The sequence below is a fragment of the Siphateles boraxobius genome, unplaced genomic scaffold, assembly GCF_051911475.1.
Source record: "Siphateles boraxobius isolate OS27281-9 unplaced genomic scaffold, OSU_SipBor_1 62, whole genome shotgun sequence".
In the NCBI taxonomy this organism is placed as follows: Eukaryota; Metazoa; Chordata; class Actinopteri; order Cypriniformes; family Leuciscidae; genus Siphateles; species Siphateles boraxobius.
In genome coordinates this window covers 265001-285254 of record NW_027509189.1, presented here as the reverse complement: position 1 = coordinate 285254, position 20254 = coordinate 265001, and the positions used below count along the sequence as shown (strand labels likewise).

At 42.2% G+C, this 20254-nt stretch overlaps 1 protein-coding gene across 2 annotated transcripts in view; it reads right to left on the bottom strand.

The window, feature by feature from the left end:
* Nucleotides 1-20254, bottom strand: part of ppm1h (protein phosphatase, Mg2+/Mn2+ dependent, 1H) — a 40911-nt gene that overhangs the window by 20078 nt on the left and 579 nt on the right. For both annotated transcript variants that reach the window (XM_077209756.1, XM_077209757.1), the window contains exon 2: nucleotides 326-488. In XM_077209756.1, the coding sequence (XP_077065871.1) occupies nucleotides 326-488 (163 nt within the window). The remainder of the gene's footprint in view (nucleotides 1-325; nucleotides 489-20254) is intronic.

Sequence of the window (20254 nt, the reverse complement as noted above, 5' to 3'; positions counted from 1 at the left end):
TTTTGTGCAAACCGTGATTCACTTTTTTCAGGATTCTTTGAAAGTTCAAGAGAAAAGCATTTTGCATTATTATAAATGTCTTTACTGTCACTTTTGCTCAATTTAATTCGCCCTTTCTGAAGAAAATTATTAATTTCCTTAAAAAAACACTAAAAATCGTATTGACCCCAAACTTTTGAACGGTGGTGTATATGAAAAATTCTGCAGCAGTTCAAACACACACATTTGAGCACGTTTCCATCCGACAACCTTGTCCATGAGATAATGAGCATCTCTCATTATCTGTGGAAAGCCCTTCTCCCAGTAGAGATGTGAACCTCCTCACCGTGCTGTCGATGGTCTCCAGTATGTCAGCGCTGGGCAGAGAGGAGCGTCTCCTGGTGGGAGTGTAACTGGGGCTGGACGGGTCTGCGGGTCTCTTCCTGAGCTCCACCACCTCACAACACGCCTGGTCCTCGTTTAGGGCACTTTTACCTGCATTGATCACCCTGTGGAGACACAGAAGATCATCACAGCTGCAGTTTCCCCATTAAAGGATTAGTTCACTTTTTAAAAAACTTTTAAAAAAAACTTGTCATCCAAGATGTCTTTCTTTCTTCAGTCGAAAAGAAATTAAGGTTTTTGATGAAAACATTCCAGGATTTTTCTCCATATAATGGACTTCAACAGGACCCAAACGGTCCAAGGTCCAAATGACAGTTTCAGCGCAGCTTCAAAGGGCTTTAAACGATACCAGACGATGAATAAGGGTCTTATCTAGCGAAACGATCGCTCATTTAAAAAATAAATAAAAAACTTTAAGTTTTATTTATAAGCACAAATGCTCGCCTTGCTCTGTTCTGTGATGCACGTTCGTGACTCTCCTGTTTGAACTCGTTCATAAAAATGAACAAATCTTTTTTCGAGTCATTTCGTTCATTTCTCGTTCGTTGAATGAACGAAATGACTCGGAAAAAAGAACAATGAAAAATTAATGAATCTTTTTTCCGAGTCATTTCGTTCGTTGAATGAACGAAATGACTCGGAAAAAAGATTTGTTCATTTTGATGAACGAGTTCGAACAGGAGAGTCACGAACGTGCATCACAGAACAGAGCAAGGCGAGCATTTGTGCTTATAAAACTTTAACTTTTTTATTTATTTTTGAAATGAGCGATCGTTTCGCTAGATATTATTCATCGTCTGGTGTCGTTTAAAGCCCTTTGAAGCTGCACTGAAACTGTCATTTGGACCTTGGACCGTTTGGGTCCTGTTGAAGTCCATTATATGGAGTAAAATCCTGGAATGTTTTCATCAAAAACCTTCATTTCTTTTTTCGACTGAAGAAAGACATCTTGGATGACATGGGGGTGAGTAAATTATGAGCAAAAGTTTTTTTAAAAGTGAACTAATTCTTTAATAACGTGACGCGACGCCGTGATAAAAGGAGTCTTTTCAATGTTACAGTAATCGATAAGAATCGGAATTGATAAGCAGAATCGAAATAGGAATCTTAATCGTAAAAAATTCAAACGACACCCAACCCTAGTGTAGACAAAGCCTCACTACACGCGATAAAGGCGTCTTTTCCATGTTAATCAAAGTTTTTGTCCTAAACCACGAGACGACGTTTCTATTTGAAAAACGGTTTCTATTCTTCAAAAACTTTCAATAAACCAAAAACTTTCATATTTTTAGAAAGAATGTGAATTAAAACAATCACAGCAGGCAACAAGCTGATAAATTCTGTTAAATTTTAATTTACCGAATTATCCATTTGTTTTCTGACAGAAACACACGGAACGAATCACCGCTCCTCATTTTGATTGACAGCGTCACAGCCGAGTGACCGTGTTTACTCCTTTCACCCATTGGATATGATTTTAAAAACGGCTGTTGTATTTGTACTTCTGATGAAGCGCTGTTAAATACAGGTGAAAAACTAACCCGCAAAAAGAATAGATGTTTTCTTAATATGATAATTAAAAACCAACAGACTCATAAAAATGTGGGACATTTTCTCAATATGTGACGTGCGGGACAAGGGGTGAAAATGCTGTGCGGTGCAACGCAAAGCGGGACGGGTGCTCGCCCTAAGTAGATAATGTGGATAAGTGTGAAGTTCTGTCATGACCAGGGCCACACGCAATCTGCGGACTATTTTTGTGATTTCTGTGCTGAATTTTTGGAAAAATCTGCGGAATTATGCGGAATGGTTTTAATAATTGTATATATATATATTTTTTAGCATTTTTTTTTTGGCATTTTTGGAAAAAATCTGTGGAATTATTTTAAATTTGTTAAAAAGATCTTTGAGTATTAGAAATGAAAACATTACAAAATATTCACTTAACTTTTATTGGAGGTTCACAATACAAATGCAAATAGAACTTTTATTTTGACGGGTTTCTGAGTGTATCTGACGATGAAATGCTGGAGATGAGCGCGTACTTGAGTATGTATAGTACACGAACCTGCGGCGCTCATTTTCCCTTTCTGTTCTTATGGCGAGCGGATTTGAGATGCTCCAGTGCCGTCTGTCACCTCAGGTAATCAACATAGTGTTGACAGTCTTTACAAAACATAACTCCCCCATTCTCATAAAAAATTTTCGCAAATTATTTTGCTCTGTCCTGTGCTGTGATTTTTGCAGACAAGTGACGTTTCCTTAATTCCTCCGCGTTCAGTTTCACAATCGCACACGCGCAAGTTGTACTTGTCAATGATGGTCGGACACTACTACAATCTGCGGAAATCTGCGGAGGTTTCTGCGGAAGCCTGCGGGCGCGTATTCCGTGTGGGCCTGGTCATGACATCTGGCCTGGTAATGGATAGATAATTATTAGCACAGAATCGACCTGCTATGCTGATGCTGCTGTTTGTTATTTGTGTTATTTGCTACTGCCAATACACACACGACGCGCTGCTATGAGCAAGTATACGACATGCTGCTGCTGTACAATATAGCATACATGAATTTAGGGCTGCAACTAACGATTATTTTGATAATCGATTAATCGGACGATTATTTTTTCGATTAATCGATTAATCGGATAGAAATTAAATTAGATTTTTTTTTTATTATAACTAAATAAAACGTCTCAGGTTACTACTGTAACCATAGTTCCCTGAGAAAGGGAACGAGACGATGCGTCACTTGACGCTTTGGGAACGCCCCCAGCGTGCATGCGTCTGAGCATCAATGTCAACTAGTCCAATGGAAAGAATGAGCGTCACGGGCGGGTGACGTCATGACCAGGAAGGGATAAAGGCTCACCCGGTGAAACGCGGCATTAGCTTCAAAAAGTCGAAGCAAGCCGATCACAGGGAAGCAGGAAGTATGGCAGGGTGACGCATCGTCTCGTTCCCTTTCTCAGGGAACTATGGTTACAGTAGTAACCTGAGACGTTCCCTTTCGAGGGAACTCGCGATGCGTCACTTGACGCTTTGGGAACGAGAATACCCAAAACGCCAGAATTCCAAGTACCTGAGTGTCAGTCTGTTGGAACTAAGCACTAAGCACCTGAGAACCTGGGGCAGCATCCAGGTCCAAACTGTAAAACCTGACGAATGTGAGCGGTGAGGACCAGCCTGCCGCATCACAAACGTCTTGGAGGGAAACCCCAAATAACAAGGCTTTAGAGGCCGCCATACCCCTCGTTGAGTGAGCTCTGACCACCAAGGGACACGGATGGTCAGAGTACTCGTATGCAAGTGAAATAGCCTCGACTATCCACTTGCTAACCGTCTGTTTAGAAGCAGGAAGACCCTTCTTAGGTGATCCAAAGCAAATAAATAACTGGTCGGACTTCCTCATAGAAGATGTCCGATGAACATAAGTATCCAGTGCTCGCACTGGACACAAGAGGTTCAGCCTTTCCTGGTCCGCAGATGTAAAAGGAGGAGGACAGAAAGCCTGCAGCACGATAGGCCTCGGAATCAAGGTCGGCACCTTAGGGACGTATCCCTGTTTTGGATATAAGAATGCCTTGACCATCCCCGGTGCAAACTCAAGGCAAGTGGGGGAAACCGAAAGGGCCTGAAGGTCTCCAACTCTCTTAAGGGACGAAATAGCTAGCAGAAAGATAGTCTTAAGGGTAAGAAATTTCTCTGAAACCGAATCTAAGGGCTCGAATGGAGCCCTAGACAGGCCTTCTAGTACTAATGCCAAATCCCAAGCTGGCACCCTAGTGCGAGTTGCAGGCCTCAGCCTCAGTGTGCCACGAAGGAAACGTGTAATCAGGGGGTCTCGACCCAACGATGTACCCCCAACCAGGGCGTGGTAAGCCGCAATGGCCGCCACGTAAACCTTAAGTGTGGAAGGACATAAACCTGACGTAAAGCGCTCCTGCAAGAACTCGAGTACTGTGTTCACAGAACAGTTAACCGGATCCCACTGATGTCGGTGACACCATACAGAAAAAACTTTCCATTTCAGCGCATATAGTTTCCTAGTAGCTGGAGCTCTGGAGCTTAGGATGGTCTCAGCAGCCTCAGCTGAGAGACCACTCTCTATGAGTTGGGCCCCCTCAGAGGCCAAACCCACAGGTTCCAAATCTCTGGCCGAGGGTGAAATATTGTGCCCCCGGCCTGAGACAGAAGGTCTCTCCTGATCGGGATCTCCAAGGGAGGACCGTCTAAGAGATGGATCAGGTCCGCAAACCAGATCCGACTCGGCCAGCGTGGTGCTACAAGCAGTAGGCTTATTCCGTACTGGCGGACTCGTTCCAGAACTCCTGGGAGCAGAGCAACAGGGGGAAATGCGTACAGACGTAGCCTCGGCCACGTCTGCACCATAGCATCCAGCCCCAGGGGGGCTGGGTGAGTAAGGGAGAACCAAAGTGGACAGTGCGTCGTGTGCTGAGACGCAAACAGATCCACCTCTGCTTGGCCGTAAAACTCCCAAATTTTCTCCACCGCCTCGGGGTGGAGTCTCCAGTCCCCTGGCCTCAGCTCCTGCCTCGACAGGATGTCTGCCCCCACATTCTGGTCCCCAGGAATATACACTGCCCTCAGGGAGAGTACCTTCCCCAGAGACCACAGGAGGATCTGGTGCGCCAGTTTGCAGAGCGGACGCGACCGCAGACCCCCCTGACGGTTCAGATAAGAGACCACTGATGTGTTGTCTGTTCGTACAAGCACATGATGGCCCCTCAGGTCTGGGAGAAACTGTCTCAACGCATTGAAGACAGCCATCATCTCCAGGCAATTGATGTGCCACGAAAGATGATGACTTTTCCACAGACCCTGAACCGAGCGGCCTTCCATTACCGCTCCCCAGCCGGTGAGGGAAGCATCTGTCGAGATCGTAACACGATGGCAAAGAGCTCCCAATACCGGACCCTGGGTTAAGAACCAATGTTTCCTCCATATAATTAAGGCACGAAGGCACCGCCGCGTGACCTTGATCATACGAAGTGGGTTTCCCCTCGGGGAGAACCCTCTGGTCCTTAGCCACCACTGTAAAGGTCTCATGTACAGCAGGCCAAAAGGAATCACGTTGGACGCTGCCGCCAAGAGACCCAACAGTCTCTCGAACTGTTTCACAGTGCGTGACTGGCCTAGCTTTAGCTCTTTGGTGGCTGTCAGGATAGCAGCTACACGAACGGGCGATAGAGTGGCCCGCATCGTCACTGAATCCCATACCACACCAAGGAAAGTGGTTCTCTGTACTGGAGAAAGAACACTCTTCTTGGCGTTGAGCCTCAACCCCAACATCTGCATATGAGCGAGAACGACACCTCGGTGCCGAACCGCCGACTGCTCTGATTCCGCCAGAACCAGCCAGTCGTCGATGTAGTTCAGAATACGTATGCCCTGAAGCCTGAGAGGGGCTAGAGCTGCATCCACGCATTTCGTGAACGTGCGGGGTGATAAAGCTAGACCGAAAGGAAGAACCCGATATTGGTATTCTTTGCCCCCGAAAGAAAACCTTAGGAACTTCCTGTGCTGAGGGAGGATGGAGATATGGAAGTAGGCGTCCTTCAGATCTATCGTGACAAACCAGTCCTCGGATCTGATTTGAGTCGCGATCTGTTTGAGTGTCAGCATCTTGAACTTGAGTTTCTGTACTGAACGATTCAACAGACGAAGATCTAAAATGGGACGCAACCCCCCATCCTTTTTTGGAACAATGAAATAACGGCTGTAAAAACCCGACTCTCTGTCGGGTGAGTACACCTGTTCTATAGCTTCCTTTGCTAACAGGGCCTTTACCTCTTGCTCCATTACCAGAGCCTGCTCGGGATGCACCACTGTGGGCAGCACCCCGTTGTAACGAGGAGGACGAGAACCAAACTGGATTCTGTATCCTTTCTCTACAATCTGCAGGACCCAATGAGAAATATTCGGCAGAAGCTTCCACGCTGCCAGAAAATTTACTAAGGGAACCAGCCTCTCGAGGCTGGTCTCTGGTGTTATCGAGACAGCCAATTCCGGAGCCTGAAACATAATGGCAGGAACTACCTGAACTGGCCGCTCTAAGGCCCCCCTCAGAGGGCGCGAAACCGATGCTGTGCCGCAGCATAGCATCAGCGACTCGCTGGAGACCGCTGCGCCCTGAAGCACCGAGGGTGGCAGGGTTGGCAGAACGGTCTCGTGAGGACCCCGAAATGGAACGGGCACCGTAAAATGAGGTGTACACCGCTCCACTTCGGTCGGGGCTGTCCTCACAGGCCTGATGCGTGAACATCAGGACCTTTTTTTTTTTTTTGAACCGAAGTCTTCTTCGCCTGAAGAACGGTCCTCAGATCCGGCTTCGACTTAGAAGACTTCGGTTGAGAGGGTTGCGTCTGTCTCCAGTCTCTACGTGGAGGTGCACGAGACGCAACACTCTCTTTCTGATGCACACGATATGATGAGCTTGACGGCTGGGGCTGCTCACGCCCAGCAGCCCCAGGGGGCTGGACCCGGCGAGGGATAAACTTTTTAAAAACGTCCGCTTGTTTTTTTGACTCCTGAAATCTCTCGACGACCGCGTGGACTGCGTCGCCGAAGAGACCAGAAGGTTCAAGCGGAGCATCTAATAAAAAAGCTCGATCTTTTTCTTTGATTTCAGACAGATTCAACCATAAATGTCTCTCAGTAGCTACCAAGGCTGCCATAGACCGCCCAATTGCTCTGGCGGTCTCCTTAGTAGCCCTGAGAGAAAGATCGGTAGCCCGACGAAGTTCACGAATCTCGTCATGACTGACTCCCTCACTACTATCCAGATCCCCCAGCAGGTCAGCTTGATAAGCCTGGAGCACTGCCATAGTATGCAGACATGCTCCAGCTTGACCTGCTGCCGTATAAGCTTTGCCCACTAACACCGAAGTGGCTTTAAGCGGTCTAGTGGGCAAAGCCGAGGCTTTCAGAGACGATGCGGGACCAGGGGAAAGATAACTGGCTAAATTCTCTTCCGCCTGGGGCATCGCCTCATAACCATACTCTTTCAGCCCTCTTATTCTCGAATAAGTGTTAACATGAGGGCTGAAAAGACGTGATGAGTATGGTTTATTCCACGATTTTGAAATCTCATTGTGTAAATCGGGAAAAAATGGAAGCCCTCGTGGTGGAGATAATGTGGTTGAAGATAAAAAGCGCTCATCTAATTTGCTTTTAGGACGAGCGCCCTTATTCTCAGATGGCCATTCAATATTTAATTTCTCTACAGCCCGCGACATAACATCCACCAGCTCATCATATGCTGGGGAAATAAATTGTGAATCCCTTTCCCCCATGTGTGTGCTTACACTCTCCACACTCATCACATCAACCTCCTCGGAGGAAGAGCAACAAAGTAGTGGAGGGCTCTCTCCCCGGGCGAAAGAAACCGCAGAGCGTGCTTCCGACACCGGGGAGAGAGCACTGGATCTCTCGGGTAAGGAAGGAGAAAGAGCCCTCGGACCCGTCTCCAACCCCTCCGAAAGATCCTTTTGCGATCCCCAGGAATGCATTCTCCGCGCCGCCTCAGCAGACGCGGGTCCTGATCCCTGTGGATCGCGAGCCTGCCCACTCACTTTATCAAAGAGTGACAGGCGAGAGCGGAGCATGCGAAGCGGTAACATCTCACAGTGCTGGCACTCAGCCCCCTCGAAGGCTGAGACCGCATGCTCCACTCCCAAACAAACGACACAAAGCTCGTGTGTGTCCCCACCCGTTAAATAACGCGGGCAGGGAGAAACACACAGTTTGTACACTTGCTTAGTTTCCATCCTTTTCCGCAACAGACAACAGTAAATAGACAGAGACAAAATGACACAGATCGCTTGCTGAGACACAGAAGCTAATGCCGCGTTTCACCGGGTGAGCCTTTATCCCTTCCTGGTCATGACGTCACCCGCCCGTGACGCTCATTCTTTCCATTGGACTAGTTGACATTGATGCTCAGACGCATGCACGCTGGGGGCGTTCCCAAAGCGTCAAGTGACGCATCGCGAGTTCCCTCGAAAGGGAACCGTAAATCAGGGTATTTATGTGTAAAAGTGTACTTTAAAAAGTGCAAAAGCCACACATTGAGTTTTACTAATATCAATATTTGCATTGTTTTTAATGATAATTGCTGATGGCAAGTTGACAAACATGATTATTGTTAAAAAAATGATATCCAACATATTATGTTTTAACACAATTTTTGTTAAAACAAATTTACACAGACATGTTGTTCAGATGTGAATATCTGAACTAAAAACAAACTAAAAACATCTAAAATATATAATTCATTTAATTTTTATTTAAAATTAATTATATATAAGGAATATAAGGATAAAGAATATAATATATATTATATATAATATATAAAAGAATAATATAAGGATAAATTGATTAAATAAATATAGAAAGACTGAAAACAATTGTGTGAACGTAGAGCCGCAGTAGATCGCGTTTGAAAAACAATTAAAACTTAGTAGACAAATGCTATAAAAAGAGAACGGAATGGAGGTAACGTTACCCAGCAAGCTAACAGGCTTGAGTAAAGGACAGGAGAAATTATGCATTAGTGCACAAGCATTCGCTGAAAACCACTGAGTACAGTGACTAAAAAACAATATTTTACTGCTGCTGTTATTAACTGCCTTTATATTTAGTGCTTCGCTTTGTAAACACCGTTTTAATTTGACCTATTTCTGCGGTAGCGCTATTTTAATCCATCACTTACGTTGCGAGCGAACTGATTGCGCAACCTGATGCTCGAAACAAAATACAGACATCCCAAGATCCCGGAAGTCCCAGGAGTCTCCCGCATATTGATTGCGGCTCCCTGATGCCCGCGAATTAGTTCAAACTCCCGAAATCTAGAGCGCGCAAGCAAGAGCGCGCATGCGAGACAGAAGAGACTGCTCCAAACCGTGTAGCGCGCGCGCTCGGCAGAGCGCCTGAGGGAGAGAGACCTTGCGTGTGTGTGCGTACCAGTAAACGCTCCCCGTGACGTAAGCAGACCAACTAATCGATAATGACATTCGTTGACAACGATTTTCATAATCGATTATAATCGATTTTATCGATTAGTTGTTGCAGCCCTACATGAATTACCTGGAGCAGATCTATACAGGTGGAGCTGGGGAAGGTGGAGGGTTTCTGAAAGTATGCTTCAACTGATACAGCAAAAGCTTAACCAAGTATTTGAAGGTTGAGCTGCGACCTCATTGGCTATTGATACAGCACGAACCAATCAGCTGTGCCATATAGACCTTATGTAGCCCCGCCCCTTTTCAGCGCTGCGCTCGTTGTCTTTTGTCTTCCGGTCTGTATTTTCACAGCGATCCCGCCTATTTATGAATGAGCGACTCGTTTTAAAATCTTCCCGGTCTACTCACATTTAAGACATCTGCTTTAAACATCACAATCCTCATGATAACTTTTGTTAACTTTACATTAAGTAAAACCACTTCAAAAGCTGATTACTCCTGGACAGCAATGCCATAGAAATATACAGAGCGACCGCAAAAACGGAAGTTCAAAGACAATTTTCTAAAGATGGTGGCGCCCTGGTTTCTATGGCGCATAAAGTCTATAGAGAATGATGTGATTGAAAGCAGATTGAGCTGGGGACCAATCAGTCTGTGAACAGTCCTGCATACAAATCTGTGAAACAGCCAATCAGAGCACAGCTCAACATCACTATTCATTATCCTTCCAAATAAGGTAATAACAGCCCATTTCATTCCAGAGACAAATCCTAGGGTTGTAAATGGACATGTAAAACTTTGCCCTTACCTAAGGCACATACTTTCTATGTAGATATCAGAGAACTATTTAAAATATTGTATCAAAGCATTCTATGGCACCTTTAGGTTTAAATCTACAACCTTCATCAGGTCTTCATCAAACAACGCTTTTCGAGCTCCTAAACGCTTCTTGATTGCACAACTGCATCATCTCAGAAGAGTCACAGCGTGAGTGAAAGAGCACGAGACTCGTGAACATCTGATGATCGCCCACATCACAACAGGGTTTCCACAGAAACTGATTTCTGCATCCTCATTAGTTAATGAGGATCTAATGGGATTCATAGAGTTCACAGCCTGTCCTGAGAGGAGACATCTTTCGTCAGGGACATTTGTGACGTCTCATTCCTGTTGCTGGAAATGCTGCTTTTTATGTTCCGAACGTGACTGGATTCAAGGAACAACATTTCTCACAACTAATCAGATCCGTCAGGTTCAAGGTTAAAAAACACACATTAACCACTCAAGTTATGGGTAGTTTATGGTTAGGGTTTTTGCCAATCATTGTTTAAATGTTATTTCAGGTTGTTGTTGACGAAATGAGACAGACAGACAGACAGACAGACAGACAGACAGACAGACAGATAGATAGATAGATAGATAGATGGATAGAATGACAGTGGGATAGATATAGTGATAGAGAGAAAGATAGATAGAATGATAGATTAATAGAGACACAGATAGATAGAATGATAGAGATAGAATAATAGATAGATAGAATGATAGATAGAATGACAGATAGATTGAGCTTCCAGTCAGATCGCACTACGTCATAACGCAAGCGATTGGATGTATTTAGTTTTGAAGTCAGAGACGTTGGAAGCAACACAGTTGACCGTGCATACAGTGTCTATGTAACAGTTTTTGTTTTATGTTTTTGAAGTAAACATTTAAAAAGAAGATCGTGGTTTGCTCGTGTTTCAAATACTGGTTACAATTTGACTGACTTCAAAAGGTGGTACAGAAGAATTAAACGCAAATAGGTGCCACTGCCATTACAATAGTCAAAAAACTCGCTAATACGAAGCGAAGCTGGATAAAGGGGAGGACGTGTCTAGCTTGTTGTTGGATGAGGAAGCGGATGGGACTTTAGCGCCGCAATCAAGCCAAAGGATTGGGCCAGTCAGCTACTGAGACCCGTGAAGGAGCGACATCAGGCGGCAGTTTCTCCGTTTGTCGGGCTTTCCTCGTTGGCCTGTCTGTGAACAGAGAAGTGACGCTGAGTGCTGAAGTGGGTACTTTTTTCTTCAAAAGAGGTGATACGGGCGGACGCACGAAGATATATGAGTGAGTTTGGAAGAGAAAAAGAGTAGGTCAATTTCTCCCTGCAAAACGTATGCTTATAGCAAGCTCTGATTCAGTCAATGTGGAGTTATAGCGATCTTTAAGAAGTTGTTTTGCACTCGGTTTATTAAAAAAATGACCATTGAAGAAAGTGCTTGAAACGTTTGCATACAACTAGAGCATTAACTCTGTTATTTGTAAGATGGCTGAGGAAGATGAACATAGATGTATCGAAGATACAATGGAACAGGGAAGGTCACATAAGCTGACAGAGAAGGCATTAGAAGAGAGATTGCAGAGATGCATTGCACTGAGAAGAAGAACATTAGGAACTCTGACAAGCAAAAGAATAGAGTTAGAAACAATGATGAGTGATGTTCAAAATTTACCAAGGGTGAAAAATATGATGGAAAATGATTTTGCAACGTCACTAAATGAGTTTAACCGTCTCAAAAACGAAGTTGCAAATCTTTTGATTGAAGATGAAAAAAGAGCTGATCAAGAGATCTGGTTTGAACCTAAAATGGCAGTAATTAGAGGATTTATGAAAACTACAAAAAATTGGATTGCAGCTGAGCATGAACCCATACTGCCAGTGGAAACGGTGCTGCAGGAAGAAAATGTTGTTGATTATCTGCAAGAAACTGTTAAACCAAATGACAGTGTTTCACAAGTAGGGGTCAGTGATGTCACACATGCCAGCTCACGTGGATCAAAAGTAAGTCGCACCTCAGCTGTGTCACGAGTGTCGTCAGCAAGAGCTAGACAGGAAGCGGAACATGCAGCCCTGCTCGAACGTGCTGCAGTGCTAAAGAAAATGCAGCAGCTTGAGTTTGAAGCAGCTAGAATCAAAGCTGAAAAAGAAGAGTTAGAGCTGGAAACTGCGTTAGCCGAGAGTAAAGCAAAATTAAGCGTGCTTAAAAAATATGAAAGATCTGAAGATGGTTTAAGTAGCTACGCGGCAGTGCAAAAGCCACGAGGTGGACACCTGAAGGAAAGTATTATGCTTCCACAACAAGCTAATACGAACACTCATGTTCAACCACAAACACAGCACTCCCAAATACAACAACAATCTCAACCGGTCTTCAATGTGCCTAATGCTCAACCTAACAGAGGTGATGACATAATAGCGGTTATGCAAAAACAGAATGCAATCACTGAGCTCCTTGTAAAACAACAGCAGCTGTCTCATCTACCAACAAAGGATATTCCTGTGTTTAAGGGTGATGCGCTACAATACAAATCTTTCATGAGAGTGTTTGAGCACGCAATAGATCAGAAAACCAGCAATGATCAAGAAAAGTTGTACTTGGAACAATTTACGTCCGGTGAACCTCAAGAGCTTGTTCGCAGCTGTGCTCATATGACGCCTAACAAAGGCTACTGTGAAGCGAAACGACAACTTCATAAGCACTATGGGGATGAATTACGGATTGCCAGCGTATACATTGACAAAGCACTCAAATGGCCTCAAGTGTAGTCTGATGATGGGAAAGCATTGAGCGCTTATGCAATGTTTTTGATTGGATGTCGCAATACTATGGAAGACATCGAATTCTTAGAGGAGATGGACAACCCTACCAACTTACGGACAGTGGTGTCTAAGATACCGTACAAACTGAAGGAACGTTGGCGTGCTGAAGCTTATGACATAAAAGAGCGAAGAGGCAGGAGAGCAAAGTTTGCTGATTTGGTGAGCTACATAGACCGCCAATCTAGAATAGCGATGGATCCCCTCTTTGGTAATCTCTCAGACAGCCGTCCATTCTCAAGTGGAAAGATTGACCAAAAAGAAAAGCATCATGGAAACAGAGAGGTTCGTGGAAGCAGTTTCGCAACAAATGTTTTCACCGAAAGCAAAGGGCCTCAAGAAACACATGTTAAGCCAACAAATTCAATTAAAACTGTGAGTGCCTTTGAGAAGCCGTGTTTGTACTGCCAGCAATCACATACCCTTGCCTCATGCAGCAAAATCAAACACCAAACACATAAGGAGCGTGTGGATTTCTTAAAACTGAAAGGCTTGTGTTTTGGATGCTTAGTTCCGGGTCATCTTAGCAAATTTTGCAAAAGAAGAATTGAGTGTAAAGAATGTGCTTTAAAGCATCCAGACATTCTGCACATAATAAAAGAAGAAGGTTCTGTCTCACCTGAAAAGAAAGATGGTCGTCATGGAAGTGAAGTATCTTGTGCTCAAGTTTCTATTTTGCAAGAGTCCTGTAGCCTCACGGGGGCTGGAGAAGCAGAATGTGTGCTGTCAATAGTACCGGTGAAGATAAAATCGAAAAAGAGTGACAAGTGTGTTGAAACATATGCCTTTCTGGACCCGGGAAGCACAGCAACGTTCTGCACAGAAGACCTGCAAAGGAAACTAAACATTAAAGGGAAACCGACACGAATACTTCTTAGCAACATGGGTCAAGACAAACCTGAAGAACAGAAGCTCACGAACAGTTTAGTCATATCAGACCTGGAAGTGTGTGGGCTGGAAGACACCAAGTTCATTGACCTAACTAAGGTGTTTACTCATAGCAACATACCTGTTCACGTTGAGAACATACCTAAAAGGTCAGATATCCAGAAGTGGCCTTATCTCAATGAAGTACACTTGCCAGAGATAGAAGCTGATGTAGGCCTGCTTATTGGAGCTAACTGTTCAAGAGCAATGGAACCATGGCATGTTATTAATGCTGAGGATGGAGGCCCTTATGCTGTGCAGACTGCTATTGGCTGGGTTGTGAATGGGCCTGTAAGAAAGGAACTGAATGATGCAATGAATGAAATGCCTACATTTTCAGAAAACAGAATTTCTGTGATGGAGATTGAGAAGCTACTGGTCCAACAGTATAAACACTGATTTTTCAGAGCGTAACTACGATGATCAAGAGGAGATGTCTTGTGAAGACAAACAGTTTTTGCAGTCTGTGCAGAAAACCACAATTTTTGAGAACGGGCATTACAGCATTGGACTGCCACTAAGGAATGAGAAGCTCCAAATGCCAAATAACCGTTGTGTGGCGGAACAGTGCATAGCCAGTTTGCTTAGAAAGTTCAAGAAGAATCCAGAATTTTTTGAAGAGTACAAGAGCTTCATGGAGACCATCATCGAAGATGGTTACGCTGTCCAGGTTCCAGTTCATCAGCTGAACCGTGACGACAACAGGCTGTTTTACATACCACATCATGGGGTGTATCACCCGAAGAAACAAAAGCTGCGGGTGGTCTTTGACTGCACAGCTTCGTTTCAGGATAGGTCTCTGAATAGCGAACTGCTTCAAGGACCTGATTTGACCAACACGTTAGTTCGTGTGCTTTTAAGATTTCGTGAGGAGCCAGTAGCTATAATGGCGGACATCGAGTCGATGTTTTATCAGGTCAAGGTGCTGGAGCGTGATGCAGACTTACTGCGTTTTCTTTGGTGGCCCAATGGCAAGTTGAACGAGCCTATGGAGGAATTACGAATGACTGTGCACCTCTTCGGAGCCACGTCTTCACCGAGTGTTGCCTCATATGCACTAAAAAGAACTGCTGAAGATCACAAGGCTGATGTATCTCCAGAAGCTGTCCAGACAGTTCTGCGCAACTTCTACGTAGATGACTGTCTGAAGAGTGCAGCTAAAGAAGAAGATGCAGTGACCTTGGCTAAAGATCTTCGTACCCTGTGTGCCAGAGGAGGATTCACTTTAACAAAGTGGATGAGCAATAGCAGGAAGGTGTTAATGTCAATCCCTGAAGTACATAGAGCCAGTGAAGTGAAAGACCTGGATCTAAGACATGACGCTTTGCCAGTTGAGAGGACCCTCGGTGTACAGTGGGACACATAAACTGATACTTTCACCTATAGTATGAAGCTGCAAGACAAGCCGATGACCAGAAGAGGCATTTTATCAGTTGTGAATTCCATCTACGACCCCCTTGGCTTTCTGGCTTCGGTCATCTTGCCTGCTAAACCCTTGCTAAAAGATCTTTGTAAAGAACAATACGGGTGGGACGAGAACATTGGCGGAAAACACGCTGAAGTTTGGAAAAGATGGATTGAAGATGTTAGTCATCTTAAATGTTGATGAGATGATCAAAGTTGAAGAAAACATGGAACCAATCGACAAACTGATCAGCTATTACTCAGACTGGCATAAACTAAAAAGATCAGTGGCTTGGATTTTAAAGGTGAAAGAAGATCTGTGGAAACTGAAAGAGGAAAGAAAGGAAGTATCAAGAAAGATCAGGGAAACTGAAAAGGACCCTGAAAAGGCAAGATCGAAATTAGAAAGACAAATGAAGAAAATCAAAGCAACAGAAAATAAATCACTTACTTTGGATGATCTGGTTGTCGCAGAATCGGAAATAATCAAATTCAGTCAAAGACAGCAGTTTGGAGAAGAAATCAAAGTACTGGAGAAAGGTAAACAGCTTAGTCGCAGCAGTCAGTTGTTTAAATTGGATCCGATTCTTCAAGATGGCACGTTAAGGGTTGGCGGAAGACTCAACAAGTCTGCCATGCCAGAAAATGCTAAACATCCAGCAATTATTACAAAGCACAGCAGAGTTGCTACATTGATTTTGAGAGATATACACCAAAGAACAGGACACTGCGGACGCAGTTATGTCTTGGCACAGCTGAGATGCAGGTACTGGATCTCACAAGCCAATTCTGCAGTGCGAAAGATAATCAACAAATGTACAGTGTGCCGCAGGATTAATGGAAAGGTTGGTGAACAAAAGATGGAAAACCTGCCTGAAGATAGGCTCTTGCCAGATAAGCCTCCTTTCACAAATACTGGTGTTGATTTCTTCGGGCCGTTTGATGTCAAGCGGGGCCGGAATACAGTCAAAAGGTACGGCGTGATGTTCACTTGTCTCACACTCAGAGCGGTGCACATCGAAGTTGCAGATAGCCTTGACACAGACTCCTGCATTAATGCAATTCGTCGCTTTGTGTGCAGGAGAGGTCAAGTTACCATCATGCGTTCTGACAACGGCACAAATTTTGTGGCCGCTGAAAGAGAGTTGAGAGAAGCCATTCAACGGCTTGATAATGACAAGATTGAAAAGGCCTTGCAACCAAAGGGAATAAAGTGGATATTCAATAGCCCAGCTGCTTCGCACCAAGGCGGGATTTGGGAAAGACAAATTTGGACTGTGCGAAGAATCCTTAACTCTCTTCTGAAAGAGCAAGTGAACGATGATTGTCCTCTGACAATAATGTGTGAGGTCGAAAGCATCATCAACGGTAGGCCACTTACAACTGTTTCAGATGATGTGAATGATGTAGAACCTCTAACACCCAATCATTTACTGCTGTTGAAATCTCAACCCAACATGCCTTCAGGGATTTTCAGCAAAAATGACATGTACACAAGAAAGAGATGGAAGCAAGTTCAATATCTTGTGGATTTATTTTGGACTAGATGGACGCGTGAATACCTTCCACTTCTTCAGGAACGCCAGAAATGGCTAAAGCCAATAAGAAACCTCATGACAGGAGATGTTGTGTTACTAGTGGATAGTTCTTCCCCACAGAACTCCTGGCTCATGGGAAAAGTTGTTGAAACGTTGCCAGATTCCAATGGAACAGTACGAAGATGTCAGAAGAGAGAAGAAAAAAGAAACAAGTTGATAGTTTATGGACATTTAGAAACTGTTTGGCGCTCAGTGTTTAAATTTATAATTGCTAACCAATTGCCTAACCTGCCTAACCAATTATGGGCCGGGTAATGTAAGAGCCATATAGGGATTAGTTCATCTGAAATAATAATTTAGTAAAAATAAAAAGAAAATATTTCAGGAAAATTTATAAGAATTATTATTTTATTTATTTTTTGGTTTAAAATGCATATTTAGTAATGTTTAGATCTGATTATATTTAATTATTTTGAGCTTCCAGTCAGATCGCACTACGTCATAATGCAAGCGATTGGATGTATTTAGTTTTGAAGTTAGAGACGTTGGAAGCAACACAGTTTTTTGACCGTGCATACCGTGTCTATGTAACAGTTTTTGTTTTATGTTTTTGAAGTAAACATTTAAAAAGAAGATCGTGGTTTGCTTGTGTTTCAAATACTGGTTACAATTTGACTGACTTCAAAATGTGGTACAGAAGAATTAAACGCAAATAGGTGCGACTGCCATTACATATAGATAGATAGAATGATAGATAGAATGATAGATAGAATGATAGATAGAATGATAGATAGACTGACAGATAGACTGACAGATAGATAGATAGAGAGAGACAGAATGATAGATAGACTGACAGATAGATAGATAGATAGATAGATAGATAGATAGATAGATAGATAGATAGATAGATAGATAGATAGATAGATAGATAGAATGATAGATAGAGAGATAGACAGAATGATAGATAGAGAGAATGATAGATAGATAGACTGACAGATAGATAGAATGATAGAGAGATAGACAGAATGATAGATAGAATGATAGACAGAGAGACAGATAGATAGACAGAATGATAGATAGAATGATAGACAGAGAGACAGATAGATAGATAGATAGATAGATAGATAGATAGATAGATAGATAGATAGATAGATAGATAGATAGATAGATAGATAGATAGATAGAATGACAGACAGAGAGATAGATAGAATGATAGATAGACTGACAGATAGATACATAGAATGATAGAGAGATAGACAGAATGATAGATAGAATGATAGATAGAGAGATAGATAGAATGATAGATAGACTGACAGATAGATAGATAGAATGATAGACAGAGAGATAGATAGAATGATAGATAGACTGACAGATAGATAGATAGAATGATAGAGGGATAGACAGAATGATAGATAGAATGACAGACAGAGAGATAGATAGATAGATAGATAGATAGATAGATAGATAGATAGATAGATAGATAGATAGATAGATAGATAGATAGATAGATAGATAGATAGATAGATAGATAGATAGATAGATAGAATGACAGACAGATAGAATGATAGATAGATAGATAGATAGATAGACTGACAGATAGATAGATAGATAGATAGATAGATAGATAGATAGATAGATAGATAGATAGATAGATAGATAGATAGATAGATAGAGAGATAGACAGAATGATAGATAGAGAGAATGATAGATAGAATGATAGACTGACAGATAGATAGATAGAATGATAGAGAGATAGACAGAATGATAGATAGATAGATAGATAGATAGATAGATAGATAGATAGATAGATAGATAGATAGATAGATAGATAGATAGATAGAAAGAATGACAGACAGATAGAATGATAGATAGAAATAGAGATAGACAGAATGATAGAATGATAGAGAGATAGACAGAATGATTGATAGAATGATAGATAGATAGATAGATAGATAGATAGATAGATAGATAGATAGATAGATAGATAGATAGATAGATAGATAGATAGATATAGATAGAAAGAATGACAGACAGATAGAATGATAGACTGACAGATAGATAGATAGAATGATAGAGAGATAGACAGAATGATAGATAGATAGATAGATAGATAGATAGATAGATAGATAGATAGATAGATAGATAGATAGATATAGATAGAAAGAATGACAGACAGATAGAATGATAGATAGAAATAGAGATAGACAGAATGATAGAATGATAGAGATAGATAGAATAATAGATAGATAGAGTTGGTCATGTGACCCGGTTCTCCTGAGAGTTGGTCATGTGACCCGGTTCTCCTGAGAGTTGGTCATGTGACCCGGCATTCGAGAGCTCTTTCCCTGAATCTCAGTTCTCTAGACCGACATCAGGAAGTGAGTGAGTCGCACTTTAACATCCTCATCAGAGCTAAAGGAGAATTCAACATCTCGAAGATGTTACAGATCGTAATGTAGAGAGACTGAACTGGACTGAAGAATATTCATTTACTTTACAAAATATCCCATGAGGAATGATGTAATCAAATCACGTCATACAAAATATGTTATGCTAATTGCAAAATGGTTAAATATATTTACATATTGTAGTTGTCATTCTTGTAAATTGCAGCGATGTTATTGTTAAATATAACTATTAAAAATAGTTTTTGTTAATTTAAGTAAAGCTGAAATAAAATGAAATAGAATTATTAGATGGAAAAACTTTAACTTAAGAAAACAAAAATTACTAAAACCGAAATAAAAATAAATTGAATATATATATATAATAAAAAAGATCAAAACACATAACATAATTATTAAAACTTAAATTAAATTTAAAATATAAAAAATAAAGGCTAATTCAAAATATTGACACATTAATAATACCAAAATAACAAACAGGTCAGTGTGTTCATCTCACTGTCATATTAATCACAGCTTTGGTGTAATATTCCCCATCCCAGCACAGATGGAGTCAGATAGAGCATCCTCATCTGAGTTTGGGAGTCGAACTGCATATTAAAAACAATATCCATGTATCATTAATACCAAACATACAGTATATAACATTCATAAACCTCAACCTGGCCTGTCTGAAATCTTATTCTAATGCGGTAATAATAGAGTCTGCTGTAGGTCTACAACTAGACATGACAGTTTTTATATTATTATTATTATTATTATTTTTAATTAATAGCTACCATGAACCAGATCAATACAATGAGACATAATCTTCAACGTAAAAATACAAAGTAGGCCTAATTAAAGTAATAGAATAAAAAGGTGCCAGAGGACCAAAAATAAAATAACAAACAAAAGAAAAAGTGTGCTACTTTACACAACACACACCTGCATGCTTACAACGCTATACGCTAATATCCGACATGACCGTTTATCA